General features: G+C 32.9%; 1 protein-coding gene across 1 annotated transcript in view; it reads right to left on the reverse strand.

The window, feature by feature from the left end:
* Window positions 1-221: 221 nt before the first annotated feature.
* PlexA (plexin A) overlaps window positions 222-18,850 on the reverse strand; it is a 286,902-nt gene continuing 268,273 nt past the window's right edge. Inside the window, exons 16-26 of the mRNA XM_081761928.1 lie at window positions 17,463-17,727; window positions 16,627-16,764; window positions 15,030-15,243; window positions 14,137-14,320; window positions 13,373-13,476; window positions 12,153-12,341; window positions 9,913-10,017; window positions 8,543-8,712; window positions 6,880-7,022; window positions 5,317-5,462; window positions 222-2,473 (exon numbers count right to left, since the gene is read on the reverse strand). Coding sequence (XP_081618054.1) covers window positions 2,306-2,473; window positions 5,317-5,462; window positions 6,880-7,022; window positions 8,543-8,712; window positions 9,913-10,017; window positions 12,153-12,341; window positions 13,373-13,476; window positions 14,137-14,320; window positions 15,030-15,243; window positions 16,627-16,764; window positions 17,463-17,727 — 1,826 coding nt within the window. The 3' untranslated portion in view covers window positions 222-2,305. The remainder of the gene's footprint in view (window positions 2,474-5,316; window positions 5,463-6,879; window positions 7,023-8,542; window positions 8,713-9,912; window positions 10,018-12,152; window positions 12,342-13,372; window positions 13,477-14,136; window positions 14,321-15,029; window positions 15,244-16,626; window positions 16,765-17,462; window positions 17,728-18,850) is intronic.

Genomic DNA, 18,850 nt, shown 5'->3' on the forward strand with positions numbered 1-18,850 from the left:
CACACTCATGTTAGATCTTAAACTCCATACACTTTGATACGTTTCCATGTCTAAGTAAGTAACCTCATATAATATATATTATTAGACAAATTATATAGAGCTGTTCAAGTGCTTTGTTTTGCACTGAAACGTAGGAATTTTGTGATATGGAAATATGATGTTTCATTTAGTATGTATTTAAAATAAATGCGGATAAAAGGACAGTGAAATAATAATAACAATTCCATGAAAAATGTTTTCCTTTATAGTGACAAAACAATGAGCATATCCATACAATAAAACGATAAAACAAACTTAATGTGATCAATGAGGGAGACCAACAATGTTCAAAGGATTTTATGAATGCTTTGGACAGGGACACTCAAGACACCCAACAACTAAGGTTGAAAAACAAATCGTTGACATACACAATACAATCTCAGTTTGTTTTCTTTTTTTTTTCAATGAAGCAGTTGAACAAGATGGCCTCCCTTGGCAAACATACCACACTTTTAATCCTTATAGATTCAAAAAGATCCAGTCTTAAAAATTTATTTCTTCACTGTAATCCGTGTCCAATTGTGATTCATGTTGATTGAAAAGTATTCGCAGTCTTTGAAATTTATTTCCTTTATTAGTCTTCCCCCCATTTCAGTAATTGCAGTTCATATTTAAAAGGAACAACAGTCTTAGTAAGTTCATTGAATTTCTGATTGGCTTTCACCACACAAACAATGAAAACTTTGCTACAGAATTTTCCTGAGTTTTGACACACGGTCAATATTTCTCTTCAAACGAAGCAGAAATCAATATATTACACAAAAAATTATATTTCTTACAGTTAATGGCATACAAGATGACGCTTGCATGATTTATTAAGGAATCATATGGGTGAAGAATGCTTGGTCCTCTTTTAAAAACAAGTTGCACTCTAATCTGGCAATCACAAGTTTCATATCTTCATTCAACACTGACACACCAATCAGCCACAAAAAAACAGGCAGATAAAAAAAACTGCTTCATCCAAAGTATCTACCAACATAAAGCTGGACATTGCTCGCATTCCAGTTATGAGCATACTCTTTTCCCACTTTTTACTTTCTTTGAAAAAACAATCTCACTTATACACGCTTTCTTATTTTTTATTTCCAAATACCATCAAGTAATGTGCGGGATGAATGTGCATATTGTAAATGAAACAGAAGTCAAAAGAAAAGACAGCCTCACACAGACATCTACACTGAGACATTTACAGAGTCCGAGTTGTAATCTGGACAGATCCAAGGAGCACCTGAATACAAGAATGACATTGGAACACTTTTAATAGTACAACAAAAGGTATTATACAGCATTACAATATACTGTACACCTTGTTTCCAGTACTCCAGTGCTTGTAGTATGGGATTCACCCTCTCTTCAGAATTTAAAAACTGTACAAATTTACACTACTTCCCACGATTTTAGTCCAATGGCCAGAAATCGTGCTCTGAGCAGAGAAACTTGGTGCAAGGAGGAAACATGGAAGACATTAAATCATCAGTGCACTTTGAAAAGCAAAGCAAAGATTTAACATAAGGAAAGTGTCAAACATTAACAAAAAAACATAAATAAAAAGGCTTTAAAACCGTTGTACTGACAAGACTGAATGATGTTAAACTTGTTTTCTGAATCCTAACTCAAGTTTTCTATGGAACATTCCATTAGCCATGCAGTTGCCCGTATTAAGCCCCGCGTTCCAACCGAAATGTTTTGCAGTTTCGTAGGCCTGCTAAGAACGACACTTCAAGGGCTGCAGACTAAATTTCGACAAATCGCTTCAAATTAAAAGTTCAGTGTGGCTCTTTTAGGAAGATGGAAAAAAAATAATATCACACGCAGTAGTGTCAAAAATGGCTGCATGAAGCCAGCCGAGCATACAAAACACGAGAACATTTGTTTCACTGCACACTTTTTCCAATTCTACCAGAGGCACTTCAGGGATTGTTCAGTTTCACATTTCTGCATTTCGTTAATCGTGCAACACTTACATTGCTTGAGAGGTCTTCCTGTACAACACTGGTACTGACTGGTCATTGAGCAAAAAACAAATGTCATATCTCTCCATTCATATTCAAACCACAGTGCAAGGCCCAGGTTCGGTTAAAAAGAAATATACACAGACTTTTATTTTTATTTATTTCTCCTGGGACAAGAGTCACGTTGTCGGTGTTCTCATATCCATGACTGTGATTATTATGAAACCAACACACTCACTACACCATCACAATCCAACATTCAATAGTGGAACCCCATATTAAAGGAAAAAATGCTGAGGAAAAGAAACTGATCACTCTGCTGCCATTATATTATGTACTTGTTCCAGTTTATAAGCTAGTCTTTGTTTTTGGGAAAACTCATCCTCTTCTAACGTAACCACTAATTGTTCATTGTACTTCACTGCATAACTATACAATTCGTGGATAGCACTGTTCGTGTTGAATTCGTTGGCATGTATCTGAAAAAAGAAAAGAGCCATGAAATATATTTCCTTATCAAAAAATCGACAATTATTATTGACATTTGATTAGACACAATGCTGTTAGGATTTACAGGCTCCAATAATTGATCACATGTTTGCATGTTTTAATATGAGGAAACTTTTAATCTTACAATCTGTTGTTTTAAGGTTAATTAAAAATTAGTTCACAAAATTCTCCCAAAACTAAAAAATGATTGTATAAATAAATTTAAGCACACTACTGATTCTTAGAAATAAGGACCGTCTTAAGACATGAGAACTCTGCTAAGAATATTAGAGGCGCCTCATGCTAATACATAAATTGCCAATAAATAAACAAATACATTATTCAAGTATTATACCATAATTATTTGCACTGTATTTAAAAAACATATGGCTTATGATGATAATGTAAGTGGCTATAATTAATTATAATTTGATTATATGTCGAAACATTTCTATACTTTAATGTGGTGTTACTGCATAAAAATTCACATTTATTATTCCTAGTTTTAAAGTTTCCCTTTTGGTGATTAAACACTTTTTATGTGAATGAATTAGTGCGTTTGATTTTATTGACATTCATATTTTTATTTCCCTAGTTAGGTGGAGTGCGAGTGCATTGCTTTGACAAGGACTTATAATATTGTTTATACAGTCCTACTACATTTGTCATGCATACAGAATATTACTCTAAAATATAATTATTTCTTGAAAATCGAGCATGTCAAAATTCAATCGCAAGCTGCCACTGGATACACAAAAGGCCACTGACGTTAATAGTTTATTATCACCAAATTGCTCAGTGGAGACGGTACGGGTGAGAGTACAGCTCAGCTTCTTGCAAGAACATTCTATAATCATAAAATTTACGTTAAATTTTCTAACGGCACCTAAAACACAATCTATAATAATAATAATAATAATAATAATAATAATAATAATAATAATAATAATAATAATAATAATAATAATAATAATAATAATAATAATAATAATAATAATTTATTTTGGTGGTTCTTTTCATCATCGAATGGAAATACAGAAAAAAGACTAATTGTGAAGAAACTTGCAGGAAATCAAATAATAACAGAAAGCAGGATAAATTGTAGGTCAATGGTAAATTTCAAACTAATTTGAACTGGAAAAAAAAATTAAAGATTAAAATAATCATAATCAGTTCTTTAATTCCAACATCCTACCGTGCCTGGGTTTGTATGGGGCGCCTCAGTGGCTTCTTTCACCCCACAATTTTCATCTTGAACCCCTTTACTTTATTCTTCTGAACCATATCCTTTTGTACTTCGTCCTACCGTCTGTTCCTTCGCCTTTCTTGAGTAATTTTTCTGTGTAGAAACTTCTTTCATTTTCTCTGTATGTTCATATTAACATGGACTAGATAGATCTTTTACTCTTTCTCGAACAAAATTCTCATGGTTGAAAATACTCCTGATGATTTCATTACTTATACTTTTTAACGAGAATGCTTCTTTCGAATTTAATCTATGTTACTTGGATTCTTCTTCGTTTTTTCTTGCTTATTATAAATATTTCCGCAAGTAAGCAGTAGATATGACAATGTTTTATAATAGCATTTTAGCATTCTTAGGTATGTTATCCTCACACATCAGATCTCAAAATAACTCATAATTTTAGTGAAAGATTTCCATTTGCTACCTAGTTTCCTATCAATTTCTTCTCTCATTCAGCCATCTGCTGTTGCTTCTGAACTCGGATACTTGAAGCTTTCTACTGTAGTTAATAACTTCCCTTGCAGTTTTATATGTTTGAAATGTTGTTGAAATAACCAAAGCTGTATCTTTTGCTTGAATTATACGGAGGCCATATTCTTCTGCATATTTGTCTCAAGCATTTAGTTGTTGTTTTTATAATTCTTCATTTCTTACAAAATCACTACTTCGTCAACGAATGTTCCCATCGATCTGTTATTATTTTTTTCCTCTTCTGTCTCCTACAGCTATTTTGAATAATATGCAAGACCGCATATTGTTTCAGACTCCATTTCACTTCGAACCATTCGCTTTTCCCATGGCTCGTTCGTACTAGCTATGTTCATAAAACTGTTTGAACCGCCATATTGTTTCCCCTTACATTCCAAACGGTTAAAGTCCTTTATGGATGTGCTCTCTAAGTCCTTTATCATATATTTTTTTTTTCTCTAGAGTTATCAATGATATGACTAACTGTTTACGCTTTCCCAGGTCTTTTCAGTTAGGCAATCTCAGTGCAAATACAAGATCTAAACTTGACTTTTCTTTCCTAAAATCTTGTTCTTATTCACACATATCCTGTTCGATTTTGTCCTAGCATTACTATTGTACAATTCTTGTAAAACATTTTACACTTTGGCTAGTTAATACTATTCCACGGTAGTTGTTATTTTTATTTCTCTCATTTCTTGGAGGTTGAAGAGGAGAAACACTTTTTCCGTATCTCTATCTAAAACCTAGGACTTTGCTCATCCTGTAGAACCAGGTATATACCACTGAACCTGCCACTAGTCTTTTTTTTTTTTTTTTTTCCTCCCTCTAGTTCTTTCAAACTAACATATTGTGTACATGCAGTTGTTAATGCTTCTGTTTGTTCTGACTTGTAGTTTTGTTCTGTGAGATTTCTGCTTACAGGTTTTTCAAAATCCATTCTTTCTTCAAATTTTCTATTTATATGATGAATTTGCTGCGTCATCATAAGTTTGATGTATTTGGTCTTGTTTCCTTTGTATGTTTTGCACTGCTGTTTTCCACTGCATTTTCTTGTTTTATTCCCAAAATTTATAAAATTTATTATTATTACATACTAATTAAAATTATAATACATACCCTAGACTCCTCAGCCAGCATTGCATTCATATCCTGGTCTGAGATGGCAGGCATCATTTTAATATCTGAGTAATATCTTTCTACCCACTCCTTGTACACTGGAATGTCCTTTGCATATAGTAATTTTGAACTTGGAGAATCCTTGCCTGCAAAATAATATATGTAACATTTTAATATGTGTATATATAAGCAAATTAAAAGGTTGAATAGGATAAAATACGCACAAAATGTTTTATATCGAAAGTCACGAAACGAATGTTAACACCTCAAATGTATCCAATTCTTATCAAATAAGTAAAGAAAGAATTGTAGAATGACTTGTACGATGTTCTTTACCTAGCAAAATTAGCATATTTCTATTATATTGTATGGTTTATGTACTTGAGAATAGAAAGCCTAATAAATTTTCATAAGCTTAATATTAAAAGAAAAAAAAAACTGATTTAATATTATCGTTGCTCGAAAGGATGGTGGAAACAGGATAACACAGAGGAAGACAAAATTTAAATAATGAAGTATAAAGGGTAGGAAAATATAAGGAAATGTATAAAGGAGTGAAGTCTTATGAAAAACTGGAGGAAATAAGGCGGTATTAGGATGAGAGTAGAAATTAAGAATGACAAAAGTAGTCATGCAGTGTATCAATTTCCGTCTTAGGAATATGGAAAGAATATGTATTGAGAAATTGTATGAGAATAGGAATAGACTGCACAGCCAGATGTTGAAGAAAAATGTACAGTAAGCAAGGATGATCAAGGGTTATGACACTCCGGGACGAGCTTGGAAAAGCTACATCCTACATGGAGGCAACTAAGATAAATAATATGCCAATTGAATTCATTAATATGGGAGGAAAGTGTTAGGAAAGACTTGTTCTGACTTTGTAGCGAAATATATGAAACAGAAAAGTTTCTGTTTAAGACAATATTTGTTTAAGACTACAATAATAACAGTGGCTAAGAAGGCAAACCCAGAAAGATGTGAAAACTATAGGACTATTAGTCTAATATTGAATGCAGCAAAAATTGTAGTGTGAATACTAAACAGAAGACTATATGAAAGAACAAATCAGGAAGTTTAGAAAAAACCGTTTAGGTTCAGAAAGAGTTTGGGTGCAAGAGATGCTATTGGCACATTAAGAGTAATATGTGAAAGGTTTATGGAAAAAGTAAAGGAAGTGTATGTTCTGTTTATCGATCTAGGAAAAGTTTCTGACCTGATAAACTGTGAATTATTTATGAAACTTCTGAAGAAGGTTGAGATGAAGTGGAAGAATCGATTACTACATGAACCAGCAAGTAAGTGTTAGAATAGGGGATGAAATGACAAAGAATGCAATTGGATGAGAAAATCGACAGGGGTGGTGCCCCTCACCAACGTTATTTAATATCACTCTAGAACAAATAATGAAACAGGTTTTGCATAAGCAAGATGGCATTTCGGTAGGAAGTGGAAAGATTAGGTGTATACAGATTGCACTTTGGTTACGATTAGGTGTATAAGATAAGGTTCACTCAATTTTACCAATTTGGTAATAACGAAATAAATATATTTATGACTTACCCAACCTATGATCTGAAGTTGAACATGAATCCATAAATGTTTGTGCTACAACAGAAAGGCAGGAATCCACTATATTGGACTTATGGATATCAAATACAAAATTTGGATTTTTCAGTAGATTAACCCAGAATCGAAGAGGTAAGCTAGAAAAGAAGAAGATTAAAGTTAGTTTCAAATACATTACTTGTAATTACAATAAATTTTAAAATAATAATAATAGTTTCTGCACAAAGTAATAACTAACACCTTACAATGAATCTGTGATGATAACAGTTTTATTTTATTTATTTTTTTTTTAAAAAAAACGAGATTTCAACTTAAGGAAAGAAGAATAATGTGTGTAAAATGAAAGACAGATTACTTACAATTAAGACAGTTCAAAAGAAATTAAAATTCCAGTTTTATGTTCCACGATTATGCTCTTTAAACTAAAGGAAATAGATAATTAACGAAAGTGAATGATAATGAGAGAACTGTGTAAAGAGAATGTCTAAGGAAGTGGGAGGACCCCAAGAACACCCACGGACACGATGTTGTCCATCACAAACTCGCTTGGCCTGCATCAAACCAGGAACTCCTAGCGCTAGAGGTGAATGCTCTACCATTGAGCCACCGTCTGTCCCTCCCCCCAAAGCAGTTCAGTTCTGCTAACTGATCTGTATTGCAATGCAAAACTCCGTTCATTTAAATTTATATTAACTCCTAATTCTTCAATGCTTTTCTCAACGTAAGCATATGAAAATTTGTACGTTAGGCATGAAAACTATGTACCGGAAACTAGGATTATTCGCTTTAAAAAGTTTTAAAAAAATATATCTGTTATTAACAAATATATTTGACTTCAGTATTCACGTGATTCAATTTTAACAGTTAAGTACTCACTTTGGGAAGGAAGATAAACTATTCTTTCATCAAAATAAAAGGTCTGTGTTAGCCACCACGCCAGATTGGTTTAATTTTTAATGTTTCACCTGATTTACATGGTTACCAATGTTAGGTCTGTCACGTCCTATGTTACGTTCGCTGTTCCTTCGTAATCTTGGAAATTCTCAAACGCAGTTGAAAATCAAAATAGAGCAGCAAATACATGGACTTCAGAAAAATTCCATACACACAAAATAATTCCTCCTTGAAATTATAACTTCTCATTAGAATATTGACACATTAACAAAAATGTTTCTAAAAGGCACACCTTTTACTTAAAATACATTATAACAACGTATCCTACCTTAAAACGATTATTTTTTACGATGTTTAACTGAAACAAAAGACAAAAATGCGGCTCGTGACACGCTTGCTGCCCACTTTCGGCCACATAAAACTTTTGATCTTGTTGACGAAGGATAACGAGTGGTTCAAAAAGTTGTAATTTTACATGCAAACTACTCTAACCAAAAGACAACTTTTCCGCAACTTGCTCAAACGAAATTCGATCCATCCTACTATTCATGCGTTTCACAGATTTTATCAGCTTAGTGTCAAGAGTGCATCAATTTAGCCAGTGTCTCAAATTTTCTCCAATGAATGACATTGGTATTCACTGATTTCGGAGGGAGGCATTTTTATAATGGCCGAGGGAAGCAAAAATGTTCAATACGGCCCTGTGCGTACTTACATAGTTAATTACTTAGTTCAGCACTTATTATGAGACATGAATACTGACCTATTGCTTTTCCATGTATGAACTACTTCAGGATCTGAGATTCCATGCTGCAGAGCTTGGTCATCCAGGAAATCGAACATATATTTGATGGCCAATGGTAAGGCACTCCCACGGTGAGCAGTGCTGAAGATGGTCTCGAACAGATCATCCACAAACTTTTGAAGTGTACCCTAAGGTAGAAAGATACATACATACAATAATTTCTTAGTTTGTTACCTGCTATACAATACAAAGCATTTCACATCATTTGGAAAGTTAAAATCTTACTAACAATACTACAAAGGTGTAGAGAGGCATATTTATTGCACTCAAAATCACAATATGAAGTGATTTTATTCATTTATTATATGTAATACATTAAAAAAAATGGTTTAGGTGTCAGATACGATTTCTTAAAGCATTGCAATTTCAATGTATTGAATGTTCAACAAATATCCATATAAGCCAGCAAAACAATGATCACTCTACAACTACGAAAGAACATTCATTCAATGATTAACTTCTAATCACAGTTTTGAGTTTGCTGTGAGAAGAATTAAGTGGCTTTACTGGCTTTTTTTTTTTTTTTTTTTTTTATGTGCTTTCGAAAATTCATATGCTACTCAATCTCTTACATGAAGTCAGCAAAGTCAAAGACTGAAGTGAAATGAAATAATCTAATGTAACGTCTCACGACTATGCTTTTTAGGTTAAGGGAGACAGATAACTAATAAAAGTGAGTGACTATAAATGAATTGGTGGAATGGGAATGTCAGACGAAACAGGAGAAACCCAAGGACACTATATTGTCCACCACAAACTCTCATGATCTCTGACTGAACCAGGGACTCATCACACCACAGGTGAGTGCTCTACCACTAAGCCACTGTGTACCCTGACAACAAAAATAAGGAAAGATTTATGTATATATCGTATCACACATTCAGCACTGGAATAATATATACTGCATATATGAAAGAGAAAGCGAGAGAGAAACACGTATATGAAATGTATGTTATGTATATGAAATAATGAAATAAGCGTTAAAATCTGTTGCTTATGATTGGTCGGTGCTCTGAGATTTAGTTGCAGGTATATCAGTAATTGTTGTTGCAGACAAGAGAGTTAAGGTTCTATCAACACATAGACCTACAAAGGGAGTGTACTTATTGTACATAAGGCTGGAGGGATCGAAACTATCGGAATGATGGAATGTGGGCGTTAGCTTTATGATGGAATGTTGTAAGATCAGACTCGTGTATAATATAAGAAAAGTTTTACATATAATTTCTAGCATTTCTTGAGTGAAAGTGCGGGAAATTTTCTACACTTTAACTTGCTATAAATTAATTTCTTTAAAATAGAAAGTACTAAAATTACATCTAACTTACCTTTGTGGCCAACAACCTCGTTAAGTAGATTTCGGAGACCATTTTATTTCCACGTTCTCCCTCTTTTTGTGCATCTGTATCATGATGTTTCACCAGGTGCCATACCTATAAATAATGGAACATTCACTTTTTTCAAAATTCACGTTCAATACAACACCAACAAACTGACACGAAACTATGTAGTCATATAACGGTTGTAGTAATATTTAATTTTTGTGTTCTATATTTCACTAATGTCCAATTATTCAAATGTTTCCTGTCTATGATTTGAAATGAAATCTTTGTTTTACGTCCCACGCTTATGCCGGTTAGGCTAAAGGAGACGGTGATGATGAGTAATGAATGAAATGGTGGAATGAAGAAAGTGGGAGGAAACGGGAGAACCCCGAGAAAACCCACGCACACGGTGTTTGTCCACCACAAAGTTCACTTGGCGGGGGCTGGGATCGAACCCAGGACCTCAAGCACCAGAGGTGAATGCTCTACCACTGTGCCACCGCGGCCCCTATGATTTGAAACAATATTGGAATACAGTACAGAGTGCATGAAGTGGAGTGATGATAAAAATTATAGTCAATATATTTGATAATAATAATAAACTGCATTTACGATTAATGGAAAAAAAGGAAAAAAATATGTAAGGCACTTCAGCTACTCTCATTAGAATGATATATAGGCCCCTACTTTCTGATAATAATAATAAAATGGGAAAGAAAAAAAATCTTTCACTATACAAATATTTATTTATTTGGTTCTTTGTCGCATTGCTGTATTTTGTACGCTATTCAACACGGTAAAAGAATAAGAATTAATGAAAAATTTCATAGACTGGTACAAAGAAAGAAAAAAAAAAAATCTCGAAGCAACTTTATTTTAAAAAAAAAAAGTAGTAAAAAATGTGAAATTCACTTGTCATTGATCTGACCAATTAAGATTCTAATTGCTCACGTGAATTACACATTCTTTAACAGAGAAATTACTTATAGTAAGCGATCCATTTAGAAGTTATTATATACACTGTCCTGTACGGCGCTATGGATTGTCCCATGCATGGTGGATGTAAATAAGGTAGGTGAATCTGAATATCAGCCCTCCCGATTAAGTCCAATGGACACACTGACCAACGTATATGAGGTCCGTAATTCATATTCAGCATTGTATCCAAGACTAATCACTATTACGAGTCAAAAAAATAGAATAAGATATAGATAGCTCTATGGATTCCTGTGATAATATTCTGGAGATAAAAATTGCCCGCACTCTGAACTCCCCGTGTAACTTGACCATATAGACTTTTGACAGAAAGTAACGTAAGAGCAGTGCAAGGAAATACTCTTAATATGTGAAAAAATTGGCGTGGTAACAAATGTATAAAATAAAATATATGGTGGCAAGTAGCACCCACGTTACACAATATGCTGAAAGTATTGTAATTGTTGGCAATAAAGTGCAAAAAGAGAAGAAATTTAAATATTTAGTTACAGATAAAAGAAGCAAGAATCGTTCAAAAAAACAAAAATCGGAAAAAGTTTTAAGAAAAATGTTTTAGGCCAACAGGATCGAACAAACGGGAGAATGAACAAAATTACATAATGCAGAACCTACACAACATACATATGCGTCACCGAAAATATTGTACGAGTTAGTTCATGACGTCTAAACTGGAAAATCTTTGGGCAGAGGACACTATAGTAGGTCTTTAAAAAAGGTATAAAATATAACAATCCTGACTGGACTGGATTGCCACAGGATAGGAACGAATGAAGTTATTTGGTTTCTTCAGCAATGAACCCCAGATTCCTTGAATTGTAAGTGAGCTAGTATTCAGAAGTCGCTGGGAAAAGAAAATTTGTTCATTTCTGAACATGACTTCCAAATTATGGTTTATTATCAAACTTCACACGGAGGATTGTATTTCATAGATTGATACAATGTAATGTAAGCAAATATTTATGTATTTATTTATTTAACGTGATTACGTTCTAACTCTAGTTTTCATTAAAAAGGACACCATAAAAATGATAAGTGTTAGGTGGAATATAATAATAATAATAATAATAATAATAATAATAATAATAATAATAATAATAATAATAATAATAATAATAATAATAATAATAATAATAATAATAATAATAATAATGACATTTTTCCGTACAAGTTTGAAGAAACATAGCGTTGTAATTATTATAATATTATTTTTATTATTTTAAAGTAATTGAGTAGATAACGAAACGTACCTTAAGTCCTCCCTCGTGGTCATGATTGAGAGGTGATGTCGCTCTGCTGAGGGGCGGACTTGATGAACTAAATTTGGACAGGTTTAAAGTTTCATACTTATGAGATTTCTCTGTTTTCTCTGATAATATTGACAAATTATATATGGACGACTGTTTTGGGACTAGAGTTAGTGAGGCTCCATCTTGCACCTGGAAAGTAGAATTACTTTTGTTAGTTTCAACACAGAAATAAAAGTAGTTCAATATTACTTTTGTTAGTTTCAACACAGAAATAAAAGTAGTTTAATATAGTCAGTTTCCTATAACAAGACAGTTATTTCCAATTAATTGTTTAGCTCAAAATGTATTACAATAAAAATTCTAATGATCATAATATCGAACACATTTAGAAGTGAGAACCAATGTTTCGTTGTAAAACTTATATAAATTCAAAATAATTTTCAAATTAATACTATATATATTTCACGCCGAACATAAGAGATTCAAATAAACAGGATTATTAACATTGTTGGCATAAATTAAAAACTGGACAGTGATTTGGCAATATGATGTTCAAGTAATTTTATTTCAATTAAAAGTTTGTCAATATTTCTTGAACCTGATATTACGCGACAAAATTTTAATATTTCTTGCGATACTCTAACAATAAACCTAAACTTAAGCTTTAAAACGAATAGAAATTAAATTATTTTAGGACCAAGCTCATAGTACATAACTGTTTAACCGAAATAGAAATAGCAGAAGTTTCGTTCCATGTATGTCTAAAATGTCGAAATGTTCTAAATCGCCTCTTACTTACATTTTTGACTGCATACAGCTTGGATAAACTTTTTACATTTATACCATTTCTACTAGAAATAAGTTTTAAAAACAAAATGTTGCAACAAATCCATTTAAAAGGCTTTACAAATAACGTTTTCTCATCTAAAACACGCTAGGTACGAAGAAGTGATCCTTTCTCCCTGATAATCATACGTATTTTGACATTCCACAAATTGCGAGGTTTCATTGACTGCTCTTCCCTTCCAACTCTGCTTTTCACTACATATAAATTTATATAATCTCCCTTATTGAAAGTTTTCCTCACATTTCCTGAGGTGAATGAAATTTCTTGACGTTTTAAGTCTGTAGCAACCCTGTTTATACAAATCACAATAAATTCAAATTCTGCTTTTTTCCTCAGAGTCCAAACTAAGAAGAAAAAGAATGTCTGTTCTTACCCTGTAATGATTTAAAGTATTTCTCTTTTTCCACTCTCCGTCTATTTTCGTAGTTGAATCTTCATCATAAAGAATTAATCTTCCTGATGCACCTGTTCTCCACTCTGAAAGGGGTTTAAAAATCATATTACAACACTTTTCTTTCCCCCAATTTAAAGTATCCATAAACTATTTTCAATACCTAGTTTGGAGTTTTGAATTACATTCTAATACATCAATAAGACAAAGAGCATAAAAGTGCCAACTTCTTGGAATATTTGCAAGAAAGAAACAAAAATTTATGATTAAAATAAATCATATGCAATGCCTTCGCATTATTTACCTGAAATTTCACTTGAAATCCTTTAAAATAGCACATTTTGACGTACTGATTGCTTCATTAGTTTAGTAAACAATACTCTGATGTAGCAAATATAGCAAACAATTTGTGTGTTCTTATAATAAGTAAAGTCTATTACAAGTAATCAACAAAAAACGAGATTTGCATAACAAATACAAGATGTAAGAATAATGTACAAGCACAAACCTAGGGCAGTGTATTGTGAGATTACTGGAACATGATATGTGGTTCATGTTAGCATTGCTTTAACAATTCAAAACAAATAGCGCAAGATACTGCGTCTGATGAAGCCAAAAGTTTATTTAGTTACCAAAACTGTTACACATCAACATTTTAATAAAAGCATTAGTGCTTTGCTCAGAGGCTATATGTTATTTATATTTTGCAACATGCCATATACACGATTACACGAGGCTAGACGTACCAAGATCGAGATCATCCTTTCTAGGCCTTTGACTGTAAGGTGTTGACCTATATATTGTATCCAATGCTTTCTCCTTCACCTGGGAAATAGTATCACAATCGAGCACCTTCACGGGAACATTTTCTGTATTAGGATCTAGTCCACTTCCATACACAGTCTGTTGGGATATGGAGATAAAAACAGTCTGAAAATAAATAAATTAGCATATTATAGAAAGAAGCACTGAACACGAATTTAATCCTCGATAATCGTGGAATAATAAGGGTGTTACTGTCCTAATTTTCTTCCAGAAGCAGCGTATCCAAGTTCTTCAAATTTATCAATAGCACATAATAACTTGTACACTTTTTCCTCTAAAAGCTGCACGTCCAAGATCAAATTAAATTGCATCAATTTTGGAATGGTTGAAACTTACGAGTTGTTAGTATTGATGTATTTACGGAAAGGAAATTATATTTTAATGATTTTGTTCTCATTCAAAAATAATAAGAGGCGGTCTTTCTATTTTCTGCAAAATTTTTCTTAAAGTAAAACACACCAAAGCTTCGTAGAATTCAAAATTCTTTTGTAACATGCAGCAGAAGACAATATGTAATCTAAAAAGGTGATAACAAGGATTATTTAAATTACTGCATGCACGAAATAATAGTAATGAAGTTTTCATTGATAAAGCTTAAGAAACTCCTGTTATTGTAGTATTAAAACTATCTTTTGCTCTGAAGTGTACTTCTACATAATCTCACATTGTTAAATTTGAAATATTCCTCATTCCCTCCCCTTATCATTCTTAAATGTTGTAGGAAAGTTTAAAAAAATCTAAGCTCTTATCATGATAGATAGTTATGATTTTCAAGGAAGTTAAAACTAGTTACTAGCCTATTATCGCTACTCACCATTGGCTTGAAGTCAATTGACTGTCGAATGAGTTTTTCTTCACTCAGTGAATATCTTGCTTCGCTTGTGATTGCATCAACAGGTCCCTTATCAACTTGTTGCTTAATGGCACGGAACAACATATAAAGAGGTTCGCCTGCACATTCACGAAGGAATTTGTACAGGAGGAATGTAAACCACGCAGACAGCATTTTTTCAGCTACACTTTCCGTTCTGGAATGAAAAACAAATTTTAATTATTAGCGATGTTCATCAGTAGGAAATAGTTCATTACTATTTTGTTTCTCAAACTCCATTTATCTACTATACGTGAATCAAAACTAGAAAATAATTGACAGTTCAATGACTCGTGGGCATTTGAGGTCACAGAGAGAGAGGTGCCAATCATAAACGTCATGGCAGTTGTTACAAGAGGCGAGTTTTCTGTAGAAAGGGACAGCAACATTACAATGTTGCTGCTTTATAATACGAGTTAAGAAGTGTTTGTCAACACAGGTGGAAGGAACACAATGGATACCTCAGCAGAATACTCACGACATAGCAACAGGGCAACACGTACTTCTTCCAACTTCAATTCCATTCTTATTTTGCTCTGAGAATAATATATGACTCTTATAAAGTGTTATATGTTGGGTTTTATTCCAAACTCAAAAACTACCATAACGGCTTCCCTAAACCTTGACCGATATCTTCAAGATTCCGTGCAACTGACAATAGCGTAAACAGGGATTCTACAATTATCGAGTGCGAGAAAGCAATTTAATTACGTATCAGCTTTCGGGCATTGTTCTAGACCTCCAGTGAATTCGAACACGTATCAATGAGTTTCCACAGCCAGAAGCCGGAGGGTTATATATATTAAAATAATTTTCATTAACTTTATTTATAACAGACAAAGAAGTTGCACTTACCATAGTTTCTACCCACTTAAGTATTTCCGAAAATTGAATTTCATACACAAATTCGTAACCTTATTTACAAGTTGTCTGAAGAATAAACATAGTTAAATTCATGATCTCAATGAAATACGTTCACAAGGCTCAAAAAGTTGGTTTTAAATTAAACTAAAATCACAAAGTCTTACTATTTTTAATCGCCTCCCTATGTTAGTCCTCATGCATTCTGAATATCAGCAATTTGTCTTTATAAGCTATTAACATTTCTTACATTATCTGTTAATGACAATTAAATCTTTCAAGTCTACCATTTCTCTACTTTTAGAGATCCGCAACACATTCTGCAAGTTGACTACTAAAAATCGAACGTAAAGACAGAGGACAGTTGAAGACTGTGCTACACGAATGTTTGTCAGTTGCGGCAAGTGACTTGCCAATAATGGCAGAATACTTTCGATGATGATGAACTGGCTACTTTTGTACATTGTACGCATTTAATGGTAGCTAACAAGGGAGTTTCAGCCTACATTCATACACGTCCTTTTACAACTTGAAGAAATTAGTAAAATACGTACTGATCAATTAAAACCATTAGAGATGTAATATTGACAGATGTAATACTGTATCTTGATTCACTATCACAGTAAGAAGTGCTTGCATTTTTCATGTTTAAAAAGAATATATTTTCAAATATGCTTACCTTCTGAGCAAAAGTTTAGGATGGTTCTTTCCCTCCATGCATTTTTCTATAAGCTCTGCCAGCAGAGTTTTCAGAATATCAGTGCAATATTCCATTTTGCTTTGGAGTGTTACCATAATTAATGATGCAACGTTTACCCTGAAATAAATAATAATAAATAATAATACGTCAATTTCAATTACAAATGAACCAATAGCATCTAAGAAATTACTTTATATTTGTAAATACTTCATAACTGCAATTGTAAGGCTTTGAAGAAGTAATAGAAAATGGAAGCGCGACGAAAGAGTGCATATATTATACTGAATGACTTGAGCACCTGAAGTCATTTTTATCTTACCATCCTGAAAAAGGAATATTCGCCAAAAATTTAAAACAACTCGCAGTGTATTTGTTTTATTTAATGACACCTTCCAACACTCAGGCTATATAGAACTTGCAGCAGAATGGGACTAATCACTTGTCCCTACCAAGAACTAAACCTATGTCACGTTACTAAGGAAGGTAACTATTCCCCTACAAAGTGAACGGAATAATTTATGAATATAATATAAAGACATATTTTATAGATTACATATCCCAATATTAAAGAAAATAAATCGAATACAGTCTTCTCCTTTTTCTATGCTTTCCCCACCCTCACAAAAAAGAAAGAAAACGTACCTCCGACTATATCTACAGGTCTGTTACAGATTTTACGGAGCAAGATTTTATTTCGCTCCGTACATAGACAATACATCGCCCTTGAAACTATATTTGTATAGAACGTCAGTTATTTTACTTTACAGTCTTCAATTACAAAGCATAATGTATCAACTATACGACTTGGTACTCACCTGTCTTTCATTGAGAAGTAACGATTACTTTCGAGAGTGCGTATAAACAGCAGTAAAAAGGTTTTATTCATGATGAGCTGGCCGAATAGACGTAAGCCCTTTTCTTTACGAATAAGCTCAGGTCGATCTCCCTGAAGAACTGCATGATCATCTACATTAGGAAATAATATTTTCATTGCATATGTTCGGTAATCTAAGAAAGGTCCATTGTCAGCTGTCAGATCTCCAGTGAGGTCTGTCATCTCCGTCTGCAATTCCGCAAATGCTGAAATAATAAAATAAAATAAAATCGTTAGGAGTGTTAACTATTCTTTGAACTATTTGGTGGATGTATCAGTATTATCTAAAATATACATATGTTCCTATACCTAATATTATGTAATATTGACAGGTTTCATTGCTAGTTCCCAAGATTGTTTCCCGATAACTTAATTTATTGGAGTTCAATGTTTGCTTCCAGTACAGAGGATATATACAACAGGAAGTCTCTATAAGATACATACTTTAGTAACCACATAAATAATTCAACGTGTATGTTCACCAACATTTCCTCATATTATATATTACTTGCTATCTTTTTACGCATACACGAACTCGCGCTCAAAAAGGAAGACTTCAAAGTATCAATATTTGAATATACGGAACGGGTCGAATTTGAAAAGAAAATTTTATCAAATCTTCAAGCAAATTCAATATAAAAATGATTGTTGTTGTTACCTTTCTTATTTTTGTACAGTTAAACTTTACAGTCTAGTGACTAGTGAATTTTGTAAAATTTCTAGGTTATTTGTGAGTTTTCTAATTATTTTTTTAACAAGAATTTTAGGAATGATCCAAAAAATGATTGCGATCTTGGCCAATAATTAGATGTTGAGTCAGGAGCCACAAAATTTTTAAACGGCCTTTAGATAAATCGAGTTTCCGTATATTTTACGGAATAAGCACATCAAACTGAGTTAAGTGGTCGTTTTGGTTTGGATACACTATATGCAGTTCTCCAGATATAAGACGTACAAGAAAACGTTTGGTTGAATGAAATGTATTGGACTTTTTTTTTAACCAGGGGCTACAAAACTTTAAATGGCCCCTAAATCGAGATTTTGTATTTTTTACGGAATAAGGACATCATACTAAGTGGTAGTTTTGGTTTGGATACACTATATGTAGTTCTTCAGATATAAGGCCTACAAGAAAATTTGTCTGAAATACATTGGATCCTTTGATCCAAAAAGAGTACAATGATACAGTAGTTCTGACATCTTACAAGCACACAATTCTTCAATTATGTCCTTCCGTGTTTTACTAGAAACACTGACTTCTGGCAGGCACAAGAATTTAATCCTGTACACGAGGTTAAGGGAAAAAGAACATACATATTCAGACGACAG

Source organism: Thermobia domestica, chromosome 6, assembly GCF_964235325.1.
Source record: "Thermobia domestica chromosome 6, izTheDome1.hap1.1, whole genome shotgun sequence".
NCBI lineage: Eukaryota > Metazoa > Arthropoda > Insecta > Zygentoma > Lepismatidae > Thermobia > Thermobia domestica.